This window comes from Montipora foliosa, chromosome 12, assembly GCF_036669935.1.
Source record: "Montipora foliosa isolate CH-2021 chromosome 12, ASM3666993v2, whole genome shotgun sequence".
NCBI classification, from domain to species: domain Eukaryota; kingdom Metazoa; phylum Cnidaria; class Anthozoa; order Scleractinia; family Acroporidae; genus Montipora; species Montipora foliosa.
In genome coordinates, this window is record NC_090880.1 from 10702406 (window position 1) to 10714905 (window position 12500).

The 12500-nt window shown below is 40.1% G+C and overlaps 1 protein-coding gene across 1 annotated transcript in view; it reads left to right on the forward strand.

Annotated features, from left to right (window-relative positions):
• LOC137980119 (zinc transporter 6-like) overlaps positions 1-8991 on the forward strand; it is a 28557-nt gene extending 19566 nt beyond the window's left edge. The window contains exons 10-16 of the mRNA XM_068827479.1: positions 661-709; positions 5657-5776; positions 6158-6260; positions 6696-6743; positions 7715-7783; positions 8142-8186; positions 8327-8991. Of these exons, the coding sequence (XP_068683580.1) occupies positions 661-709; positions 5657-5776; positions 6158-6260; positions 6696-6743; positions 7715-7783; positions 8142-8186; positions 8327-8572 (680 nt within the window). The 3' untranslated portion in view covers positions 8573-8991. The remainder of the gene's footprint in view (positions 1-660; positions 710-5656; positions 5777-6157; positions 6261-6695; positions 6744-7714; positions 7784-8141; positions 8187-8326) is intronic.
• The last annotated feature ends 3509 nt before the right edge of the window (positions 8992-12500 follow it).

Sequence of the window (12500 nt, forward strand, 5' to 3'; positions counted from 1 at the left end):
AAAACTCTTTGATTTTTAATCAGGTTTTACATTTCCTAGTTTACGCCTATCACTATCTCAATTTTTCCCTGCCTTTTCGTGACACAAGCCAGTGGTGGCGTTGCAAAATGTTGGCTGTTTTCTCAGGCTATCTCAATTTATAAAGAGAGTTAACTGAATAGAGTGTAATGTGAAGTGCTCGATTTCTATCCCGTATGAACCATGTGAGAGCCCTACTGATGGAAATGGGTCAACACAAGGACAGAGAAAAACTCTGACCAGGGTGGGAATTGAACCCACGACCTTCGGGTTAGATCTCCGCCGCTCTACCGACTGAGCTACAAGGTCAGACGGGAGCAGGCCGTGGGAACTGAAGATGTTAAAGTCACGGCAATGAACATGTACAAGTACAAGGAAAGGTTACGTTTATACAAACGTTGGCCGTGTAGCACTTATATTTTAAACTGAGTAAACTGAATAGAGGTTAATGTGAAGTGCTCGATTTCTATCCCATATGAGGAAGGTGGGAATGCTTCAATTTTATAAATTATAGGCAGATTACAGTAATCATTACTCCTCTTAAATTTACCGAAATAAAACATGTAGTTCCTTGCTTGTCTTTTAGTCATTCAGTTTGTTACTGTGCTGTCTACTTTGGCTAAGTTAAATTTTCTCTTTTAGCTGCTTCGTCAAATTGGCTTCAGGATGCAGTGAATGATTTTGGTCATAGGTGAGACTCTGAAATTAAAATCACCGTAAATTTAAAATATGTAAAGGAAGGAAGTCTTAACCGTGCCATTGTTTGAGCTTTTTTTTTTAAGGACATTGGTCAGTATATACCTGACTGACAGAAATTATATAACATTAAAAATTCTAAAAAAAAAGCCCATTCAAACGTTTTTGGTATATAATTGGTGCGGAGCGAGCAAGTTCTTAGAGAGCAAAGTCAGTTTTCCTTCTTACGCTAAATTACGAGCGGAAACTACGAATGTGGGAGCGAGATAGTGATTTACAGGAGTCCACAATGGCCGATGGAGACCTTAACAAAGAACATTTGTCCCAGTATGACTCGGCAACTAAAGCGGTGGACGGTCTGCGCCATTCATTTTCAGTCAATAAACAGGCAGCTCCTGCCTTATCTCGCTAGAACAGATCTCCTCACTGACTTTAGCGATTCAGAGTCTGACAGAGAGAGTGGTGGAAAGCCCTAATGCAACAAAGGGCAAAACTACGAAGGGAAAAGCCACTGCAATTAAACGGAAAGGCAAAATGAGCGAGAGCTCCATTCCCACCAAAAAGCTCTGCCCTGACATCGGCTCCATGAGCGAAGACTTGAGCGACTCTGAGTGTGAAAATCTTTGGAACCAGGTGATGAACGTCCAACCATCTACCTCAGCTGACAGTAGAGGTCAGCAGGACAAACACTCTCCTAATAGTGATGATGATGATGAAGATTTGCGTGAGCTGACTAAAGAATATGAGTCCGAGAACTCTGTTGGAGCTGCACTGAAAAGTTAACAGCTCGCAAAGCTCATACAGAAGATGTGCAGGAGCAAAATGGTGGAGCCATCCCTAAAAGAAAAACTGGAGAGACCGGTCCACCCAGAAAACTGGGCTTACGCCAAGGTAACGCGCTGCAACACAGGCATATGGAGGAAATTTCGAGGAAATGTGACATGCACATGGCAAAAATTCAGCAAGCCCTTGTGAAAGGTATTATTCCCATAGCGCAGGTTGCATGTACTGCTATGGGTGCAAAGTCAATGAATCAAGATGAGATTCAGCTTGTAAAAATGAGATGCCTGGAAGCGTTATCCTTGGTCAGTCATGTGAATTATGAGCTCAATATCCAAAGAAGGTTCCTGACTTTTGAAGCGGAGAGAGCGTCCTTGGCCTTACCCATTGAGTTGGAAAATATTTTTTCGATAGAAATTAAGTTAATTGCGTATCTGATCCAACTTACACCGACAGTTTGTCCATGATTGCTTGAACACTGTGTTCTCGCTGCTCGAAGTTTGCTTCACGGATTTTTCAAACTTTTCGTCTTGAACAAGAAATAGGAATTGGCAAAACCTACACTTATCGTTTGCAGCAGTTCTTGCCGGTTTGCTTACATTTTTAACCGCTTTTTTCTGGGTGCAAGTAGACGCACCAGAGCAAGTTTGTTTTCAACTGCACGGTTAAGTGATTGACAGCTTTATTACGGTCTCTTACTTTATTGGTCAATTATTGTGGCGTGACATGTAACCGGAAGTTCAACAGAAAGTGGGCAGCTACTGAGAAAAGACTAGTTTTCCGGAAGGCAGCTTTCCTTACCCTCTCTTTCCCGCTCTTACATCTTCGTTTTGGCCACCCGGCCCAGACCTATCCCTCGCTCTTCCAATATGGCGTCTGATCGCGCAACAACAACATCTCCCGCCTGCGAGCAGGCTAAAAGAGACCATACTCCTCTTAAAATCATTTGGGTTCTTTATTCATGAAACTAAGTCTAATTTTGAACCCTCTCAGGAGGTAAAATCTCTGAGGTTCTTGATCAACTCAGTTAGGATGAATGTCAGTATGACTTCTGACAAAGCTGATAAAGTCACGCTTGTTATGCATTGTTTAAGAAGGGCCCTGTCCCTATAAGAACAGTGGCCGCAGTGGTAGGGCTTATGGTCGAAAATTTTCCAGGGGTATCCTATGGTCCATTGTATTATCGGCAACTAGAGAAAACAGCAGTTTTCACTAATATACCGATTGAAGACAGAAAAAGTGAAATAGCTAGACGCTCGATGAGCAACTGGGTTGCCTGTGGTAGGTGTTACTCAAAAACATAAGGGACTGAGTTGGGTGGTGTTGAACTGCAGCGTTCCAGTCAATTTTTTCAAGTCGGGGGTCATCAAGACCATTTAAGGGGTCACCCAGCAGAGGCCCTTTGGCTCACGTGTTCATAGGACGAACTCATGGTAAATTCACAAAGGTTGGAAATCTCAGAAAAACCTTTTTATCGAATAATTTTTTGAAACAAACAACGTATTTGCCCCTGATGTGACGTTAAACCATTCAGGGGAGTGACATTCAATCACCACTCGCTGTTTCCTTGAGGCAAGGAAATCGCGCAACCAATAATAATAGGTGACCTCGAACACCATAGCATTGAAGCTTGTAGTGAAGATGAACATGACAGATTTTGTCAAAAGCCTTGGCAAAATCCAAAAACTCCGCGTCAACCGTCCCGAGATTATCTAAAGTATTAAACCAGTCGTGGAGCAACTGAAGCAGCTGGGTGACACAAGATCTTCCTGGTAGGAAGCCATGTTGTTTATCGCTTAATATTCGGAAGTCGGTTAAATACTTTAGGATATGCTTGTGTAGCAGACACTCCAACATTTTGTCAACAACGGTAGTCAGAGAAATCGGACGGTAGTTATGAGCCAGGGTTTTGGTACGACATTTTCTTCTTTCCACTCTGTTGAGATTTTTCCTAGAGACAATGACTAATTAAATAAACATGCCAGGGGTGACGCCAAAGTCGTGGCACATTCCTTAAACATTCTGGAAGGAATATTGTCAGGGCCAGAAGCTTTACTGACATCTAATAAATGAAGCAGTTTTGCCACCTTCTCCTTACTACATGACAAGTCGCTGGTGACACATTCGGTAAGATGTGTCGGCCACTGATATTCACTTATATTAACAGAGTCCGACACGTTTCTAAGGAAAACAGACTGAAAGAATACGTTAAATAGGTCGGCTTTTGCGGGGGGTGAGTGCGCTCTTTTCCCTTCATATTCAAAACAACTAGCCACATTACTAATTCCCGTGCGCGCTTTAACAAAGGACCAGAATTTCTTAGGACTGAAACTCAGGGAAGCTGTTAAATCATTAACATAGTTCTTCTGAGGCATTGTTAATTTATGGGACATCCGTTGTCCCCTACAACATTCACAAAGCACAGATGTCGTTGTTGCAACATAAGCCTTGCTCTTTGGACCACTCTGTCGTTTATTTTGGTCCTCTGGTGTTCATCCATGAGTTTTTGTTTGCAAAGTCAGTTAATCACTCATTAATTGTTAATGAACTGGTCTGTCCACCATATTGTTCCTTGAGCATGGCCTTTAGTCTCCGATGGCTTTTCAGTTATGTGGACAACTCTGTTCTAGCTCTTAGTTGTCCAAAAAAACGAATTCTGAGAAATTAATTTTAAAACCGCAAAAATCGTTTTCTTTGTCTCTCGCCATAATCTGCGCGCGAAAAATGATTGACGTATCATGTCAATCACACGCGAGAGGATTGGGTGTCAATCGACAGCTTAGCACGTGCCCGAACGCTGATTGGCTCAGCATAATTGGCTTTCAAGTAGGAGGCGGAGTTATTCAACAGACCGTAAACTGCACGATAAATCCTCAAGCTGGACTTGCAAGGGTTTTGTTTTGAGGCCAAAATTACAACTTCTCGGAACTCCTGTCCCCACTGGTTTTAATAGATGATTGTACTACTCCAAATACCGTGTGAGAAATTTTTCGTTTGTCTTCGGAGACTAGTTTTATGGCACTTTTTCTGCCTAAATTAAGTATGAGATGAGAGTTTCGACTTTGGTGCGTGATGTTTCCTTTAATTCTTAACATATCAAAAATTCCTCACGCGGTATTGGAGTGCATTCTTCTGTGACTAAGATGCAACAAAGTGCGGTTGTTTTGCAATAAAGTGAAGGGGCAGGAGCTTCTGCAGGAGACTCGGTTGTTCTGAGTTTGAGACGTCAAAATTAAAAGGCAATATTAAATTTTAAAAAAATAAAACTTTATTCAAGTAATTCAATCTATTAGCTTTAATATAGTTTGACCCTATACAAAAAATAACGGCATGACAATTTTTTTTCCGCGGACTCCTCATTTTCCTTTACCGAGACCTTAATAACGTCCGCGTCGGTTGCTCAGACTCAGCGAATATATGAAGTCCCTGTATTGCACTTTATCTCTTCCCGATGAGATGCAATGCAATGCAATGCAATACAAGTTGCTTTGATTGATAGGAGTCGTGTTGGTTATGAGGCTTGTGGATTATTCTTGAGTATTGAAAGGTAAAACCAGAGCTTGACAATTTGGCAATACCTTATTGAGAGAAAACTGCTTGATTAACCCTTTCAGCCCCGTTGTGTTCCCCATTGACGAGTAAAATCGTCTGGCGTTAGACAGAGTAAAATCTATAAGTGGCACTATTGCGAGTTAAAGGATTAAGCAAATGATTGCACACTGCACTTGACAAAGAGCTTGTAAAACAATGTTTACTTTATTGCAAGCCTTCAAGTAGACACGCCAACTCTTTGGGGACCTATTTTATAACATTCTGCAGCCCCTTTGGCGAACTGGAAATGGTGAACACGTAAAGAGAATGATGACTGGACACTGCCAATGAAACTGTCTTAAAATTTCTAATATAATTATGTGCATAAACATTTCAATTAAGGGATTAAGGCAATCATCCTCACTCACCCCTTAGATTATAATAAATTTTGCCACCAGGCTTTTGACTTTGACGGTGTTTTATTGGGTAAAAAGCTCGTTTCACTGATTTAAGTCTTGTGTGTAATAAGGCTCATGGATTATTTTTACATGTTTAAGACTAAAAGCAAAGCTTGACTATGTGGACTCGCATTCTTTTCATTGAAAGTGAATCATCTTTATTAAAATTACAGTATCTGTGGTTTTGCGCCATTCCTAAGCCAAGTTCTTGTCCAGAAGTTCAACCCAATTGCTCTTGTGGGAATAGCAGGTGCCGCCTTAGTCATCACCACAGATGCTTTGATTTCTTACAAGTGAGTAAAATAGCGTATCCAGTCACAAGGTCATACTTATTAAGGCAATCAAATGAATAATGGTGCAGGCGACCAGACTGCATTTAAATTGCCATTAATTTAAAATGAATAAAAAGTAAGGTTTGTAAAATCTGTCACCAATCCATAAAATGTCTGTAAACATTACAACTGTTACAATTTGTGAAGGAAATGTTTTAGCACTACCTAAGTTCGCATATTAATGATATCAAGATGTAAACAATTTTGTCAACTGAAATCAGCCAAAAAGTACTAGTTACGGACAACAAAGCAAACTGACTGCCACAAATTTTTCTGCCTTTTTCAGTAGCTACGTATTATGATGATGCTTTGTTGTTGTTTGTTTTGTTTTGTTTTTTGCAGTAACTCGTTTGTCGCAGACAGCTTGTGTGCAATAGTTGCTGCATTTATGATGTGGGCCACCATGTTGCCACTTGGTATATGTAGTGGGCAAATTCTCCTGCAGGTAATGAGCAGAAGTAATGTTTGCAACAGAGTAGGTAATTGCCCAATTTTTCTTACCCTCCGAACGTACTGAACAACTTTAGTATTCATTGGATAAATTATATGAAACAAGAATTAATTTTATTCCGATAAATAAGTAATGAACCTTAAAGATTGTAAACATTAATGATCTAGTAAAGTTTATTGAGTGTCAGCTTTTGGGTAATCAATTATACAAGTTGCGACCTTCCAACTGAAGGTTGGGGACACGATAATCTTGTGCTTACGAGGTCAAAGAACACTCTTGTAATTGGGTGAACTCAAAACAAATCTAATTCCAATTGTTCCGGGAAGGAGTATACATGATGTGTGCATTCCATCTTTCCATCTTCCTACTTTCTTAATGCTACTGTTTTTGCTTGCATTTATCCTGCAACTCTTGTCTACTTTAATGCAGACGTGTACAGCTGATACAATGAGTCAAATAGACAAGTGTCTTCGTGAGGTAAGTTTTGAAGAGTGTTTCCCATGCAATTTAACTCTTGATCGTTTAATTCTAATCGATAGAAAATGAGAAGTTTTTCAAAAACGAGTGCGAGTGCTTCATTGGATTTCCAAACGCAAGTCAAAACTTTTTTGTACACCTTATGGTTGCTCAGAAGCTTGTGAGAGCTGTGAGCAAGCACTCGTTTCCTTGTCGGGTAGAGAGTGCAAAAAGCAGATGTATACCCCCGAAAAGCTGGGAGGAGGAAGAAGATTGTGTGGCCAGTGCTGTTCCGAATTCTACGCATTATAGAAACAAATGAGCAACTCGTATTTTCTAAGATTAGAATTTTAATGGAGAGCCATTTTGTACTTGATTTGATGATGAAAGTTACGGGTAAAAACATATTATTTTAAGACAACGTTTCGGTGTCCTCATGACACCATCATCTCGTCAAAATATAATATTTAACAGATAACAAGAATATTAATGTTCAAGTTCAAGTTCAAAGTCCCTAAAGGCTGGCTTAAGAATGCGAAACATGTTAGATGTTATTGTTCTTGATTGGTGTTGACTTTGTGTGTGATTGAATGTTGATCCAGATCTTTTATGCTCATCGATTCGTTGGTAGAGATGCCGACGCGTGTAACCAACATAGCTGGCATCACACCAGCCACATTCAAATTTGTAAACTACTGATTGTTCGTTGATCAACGGGGGCTTGATTTCTCAATGTTTGAGATCTCCAACTTTTCGAGAAATGAAGACTGGGCATAAGTCGATGTTTAACATCTTACCAAGATCCTTCAACTGTTTGCGCACAGTCAGCTGATTTTTGAACGGTAGAACAATTCGTACTGATTGCAGGTCAGGTGTAGATTTGCGTGGAGGTACTGGTATATGATTTTACCCGTAATTTTCATCATCAAATCGATAACATTATCATTTTCTAAAAAAACGTGTTTTATTCATTTGTTTTTGTTGTTTTTCAGGCATCAACCTTAGATGGGGTTCTGGAATTTAGAAATGAGCACTTCTGGACAGTTTCCTTTGGGAGATTGGTGAGTCACTTTTGTAGCATTCATGGATTTGTGTCTGTTCTGCACTCAAAGTTTTCAGTGTTGGTAATTTGTTAAAATGCTGGCTGGTGCACAGTGGTTGGTTATAGCCTTGATGGTAGGATTCAGCACTTCGATTTTTGACCTCCAGTTCGATGCTGGAGATTCAGTTCCTCCTTGCACATTCTTCCAAATTCAACAACCATTTGCTTTACTGAATTCTGTATGCCTCCAAATGAAACCGATAGGAAAACGGACAGCAAATAAATAGAGAAACCGCAAGACAGAAGACATAGCTGTCTTGCCCTGGCAGAAAGGACCTTACAATATTGACTGAACTTTATTTAACCTCCGTTTATAGGCAGGATCCTTGCATGTGAGAATAAGAAGGGATGCTAGTGAACAGGTAAATAATTTTTGCAGTGTTAAGATCAGTCAGCAAAGTAAGTTTTGTTGAAAAGAGATGTTGATACCTCTATTCTCTGACATGAAATATTCGTCAGAAACGACCACTTGCGTTAACTTGAAGTGCTACGTTTGTTGCAGATGGTGCTTGCCCATGTGACTAACAAGTTATCAAATCATGTTACCCACCTCACAGTGCAGGTTTTTAAGGATGACTGGATACGATCCTCGAGTGGCTCAAAACTCAACATATCAAGTCTGTCTCCATCACTGCACCAAGGCACAGCATTACCAAAGAATCCCAGCAGTCCTCTGCTTATGAAGACGGCTTCTCGAGGGGACTTGAGTCTTCCTGCCAGCGTTTCTTATCCTCGTAAAACATCATAATGAAAATGAAATGTGGAATTTTTGTTTGTATTCATGTAAATTCATCCCGGATCAGTGGTTTCTGTTTTAACTGATTCCTGTGAAGGGGCACCAAGTAATCTATTCAAGTTTAAGATTGCTGCAGAGGGTTTTTTTGAAAATCGTATTAAAAGATTGTCATTTCCCAGGTACGAACAGCACAATACTTGGCATTGTCCTTGCGTGGTTTCCAACCATCTTCTTTATTTATGTATTTGTCTATTTCTTTACCTGACAGTTGGCACCAAAACCAAGGATACATTCCCTTCTCATCCATAAGAGCTTTCCTGGAAAAACCTTACATTTTTTCAGTATTTTAAACGTAATAGTAAATATTTGAAATTGATAGGATGGAATGAAATGTTCATTTAATGGAATAAATATGACAGCAGTTAAACCAACGAATGTTCACCTTTTTGCTCTTACGTGTAGAATTTCCGCCCTCCAGCTTTATTTTTTTATGTTGATTCCCTGGTAATGGCCTACAATCCTGATTCACTGTGAAGTTGAATTTCGAATGTGAAATTACAAAGGCTACAGTCACAGTGCTTGGGGAAGGATCCTTGAAGTTCTAGGGTTCTAGGGTTTGCCCGAGCAAAATTTAACAATTGTTTCCTTTGTGTCGAAGTGGAGGACGTGATAATCGAGATGGGACAAAAAGTCAGCAAAAGAGAAGAGAGAGGAAAGTGTGTATGATGAAACCTTGCATAATGGTGTAGCCTTTTTGCACTGCCTTGCCCACCCCTGGGGTGAACCACAAGTCCCCACCAAGGCACGCTTGAAATCCTTTTGGCGAATGGTACGAGAAAAAAGGGCAAAGGGATCCATCGAGGTTGAGATGACGGTCGGCGAAACAAGTCAATGGGGAGCTTACGAATCGACAACGTTCCCACGAAGGCGCCTTGGGATCGCGCTATAAGGAAGGGAACTTTATTTAAGTGTCTAATATCTAGCGCTGGAGCACTAATTGAGGACACTGTAGGTTGAAATTAACAAATCAACTCAAATCAAATTTTGGTTTTTTGAGGAGAGGAGAAAAGCGGAGTAGCCAGAGAAAAACGTTTCGGTGCAGAGTAGAAAACCAACGACCTCAACCCACATATGACGCCGAGGAAGAGACTCAAACCCGGGCCACATTGGTGGGAGGCGAGTGCTCTCACCACTGCGTCATTCCTGCTTCAATTTGAGAAAGAACGCCATACATCGCTTCGTATTTTAAAGCTTTTTACATGTAGTATTCATCAATTATTTTCGAAAAATGCATGGTTACTCCCAATTTTCTTTTTGGATTTCAATGACAATTGTTAAGATCTACATTTTCTGCATTATCATGAACCGGGGCAAAAATACCTTTGAATTAGTAGGCACCGTCCTTAAGTTTGAAAATATGTAAGCTTTACCACGGGCGCTCGAAGCTCACAACGCGATTTTGCAATGCTTAACTATTATGTAGTAAGAGAGTTTAATGGTGAAAGGAGTTAAAAATTAAGTTAAGTTGAAAACTGAATGTCTTTCTTTCGCAATAAACTTTCCCAACCTCAAATATGTTGTTTACTTTTGTTTTTTGTGTCGATTCATTAGCCATTGCTGATATAGTGAAATCGGTACTCGTTTATACACACTCAAGCCAAGAGTGTATAGACGAGTACTTATTTTGACAGTATCAGCAATGGCCAATGAATCGACACAAAACAAAAATGAACAACATATTTGAGGTAGGGAAAGTTTTTCAACTTAACTTACAGTGTAACGCGCTTTACCGTGGCCACCCAACAAACTTTCAAATTTGACAATTACGTGTAAAGCGTTATCTCAACAACCCATGCAATGGTGTTCAATTTACAACTGTGCGAACTTTGCAAGGAGGCATGACTGTCAATCAAATTCACACATCCTGATTGGAGGACAATTTGTAAAGCACTTTGTGCGCCACGGTAAGGCGCGTCGCAGTGTAATTTTTAACTCTCTCTTTTTTAAATCGCGTTGTGAGCTTGGGAGGCCTGTAGTTTCACAACCCCTCAACTGACATTTATTGTGAGCTTTCACAGAGCAAAACTGACAATTTATGTGGGATGTGGTGCATCAAAGGAACCGAAGAATCCTTTCCCAGAGTGGATTTTTCGGTATCACGTGACCATATCGCGGGCTCAAGCTTAGAGCTCATCGAGGTCATCTGTTTCTTTGAAGTTGACCGCTGACCAGGTATACTGGTTTTTCGATTGGATTGCAGGCTCAATCCAGGTTAACTCGCCTAAACATAAAGGAGGTTCATTTTTCGCGTGCTTTCTGTGGCTCGACGCGGCTACACGGCGATACTACATCAACTATAGTTCTTACACAGTCAACGGTTTTCGTATTCCGGTGGAAAACGGTTTGGAAGATGTTTTCTTTCTGCATTTTTTGCTGGTTTCAATGCAGTTTGACATATCATGATATCTGTGGTCCACACTGGTGTCTACGCAGTTATTCACGTCAAGCATCGGAGGGATATAAACTTAAAGCTAAGTGTTTATTTTTAATTTGCATAGAGCTGCTTATTCCCAGTATTGCAATTTTTGGCATATCTTTAGAAGCGCTGATTACATGATGCCTGGAGGACCTATTTCTAGAACAAAAACGAAAGGAGAGCGAAAGAGAACGACAACGACAAAACAGAGTACCATTAATAGCTCATACTTAGCGGAAGAAGTTACTCCACAAATTCTTTCCTTGGGCACTAAACCGTTTGTTATTTTTACGGATGCGTATTTTTAAAAAGTGGTTTAATCGAAAATCGAATTTTTATTGTGAACTGGAATTAAATAACAATTATCTGTACTCTTTTGGACATAAAGAAAAAGTTGTTTGTTTGTTTGTTTTGCTCTAAAATGCGAGCGAACAAGTGCTTTTTTAATCCGTTTGCCCAACTGGTTTTCGTTGTGCCTCGACAGTGACAAGAACATTTTGCCCTTATGTTATATACACGTAATCGCAATGAGTTCTCGTAAAATTAGAGGGGAAATCTCACTAGCTTGTGTTTTCAAAAGTATGTTTAAAGTACCTAAACGTTATTTATTAAGTGTTGGAGCGGATCTTGTTTGAAGTTCGTCCTTTCTTGGTTGCATTGCCGTATTTTGCCGATTCTTGTTTTAAGCCAACCTTGCGTGTTTCAATGAAATACATTGTCAATGATCTCGTGTTCAGAGATAAAGTGGAATAAAGTACATCATTCTTTGACCTTGAACTAAACAAGTTTTTTTTTTATGGCTTCTAATTTTATCGTGATTTCTATTCGCTGGCTATTGACAGTTGACTGAAATGGAAAGGAAAGGAAAGGAACTTTATTTAAGTGTCTAGTCGTTCTAGCGCTGAAGCACTAATTGGGGACACTGTAAATTGAAATTAACAATGAACACAACTCAAGTCAAATGTTGGTTTTTTTGAGGAGAGGGGAAACCGGATTACCCGGAGAAAACCTCTCGGTGCAGAGTAGAGAACCAACAAACTCAACCCACATATGACGCCGAGTCTGGGAATCGAACCCGGGCCACATTGGTGGGAGGCGAGTGCTTTCACCACTGCGCCATCTCTGCACCCCAGGGCTTTTTTCCTTTTCCATTTCCATTCGCTCGCTTTTCCGTTTCCATTCGCTCGCTGAATGTGTGCTTGTTTTCTTTTAAAACTCATGTGGTTCAAGAAAAATTCATTTCCAAACTGGTGAGTTCCAAAGTAAAATTCAATAGTTCGGCAATGAATTTTTCTGTAGAAGAAAGCAAAGAAACTTCAGAATACAATTTCCGCGAAGATCATGAGGAAATTTTAAATGCCCATAGAAATGTAGAATCTCAGTACTCTCTTCAGTGATCCTTTCACAAGAAATTACGAAAGGCCAGTTAACACAGCACACACGATAGCTATAGCTATTCTATAG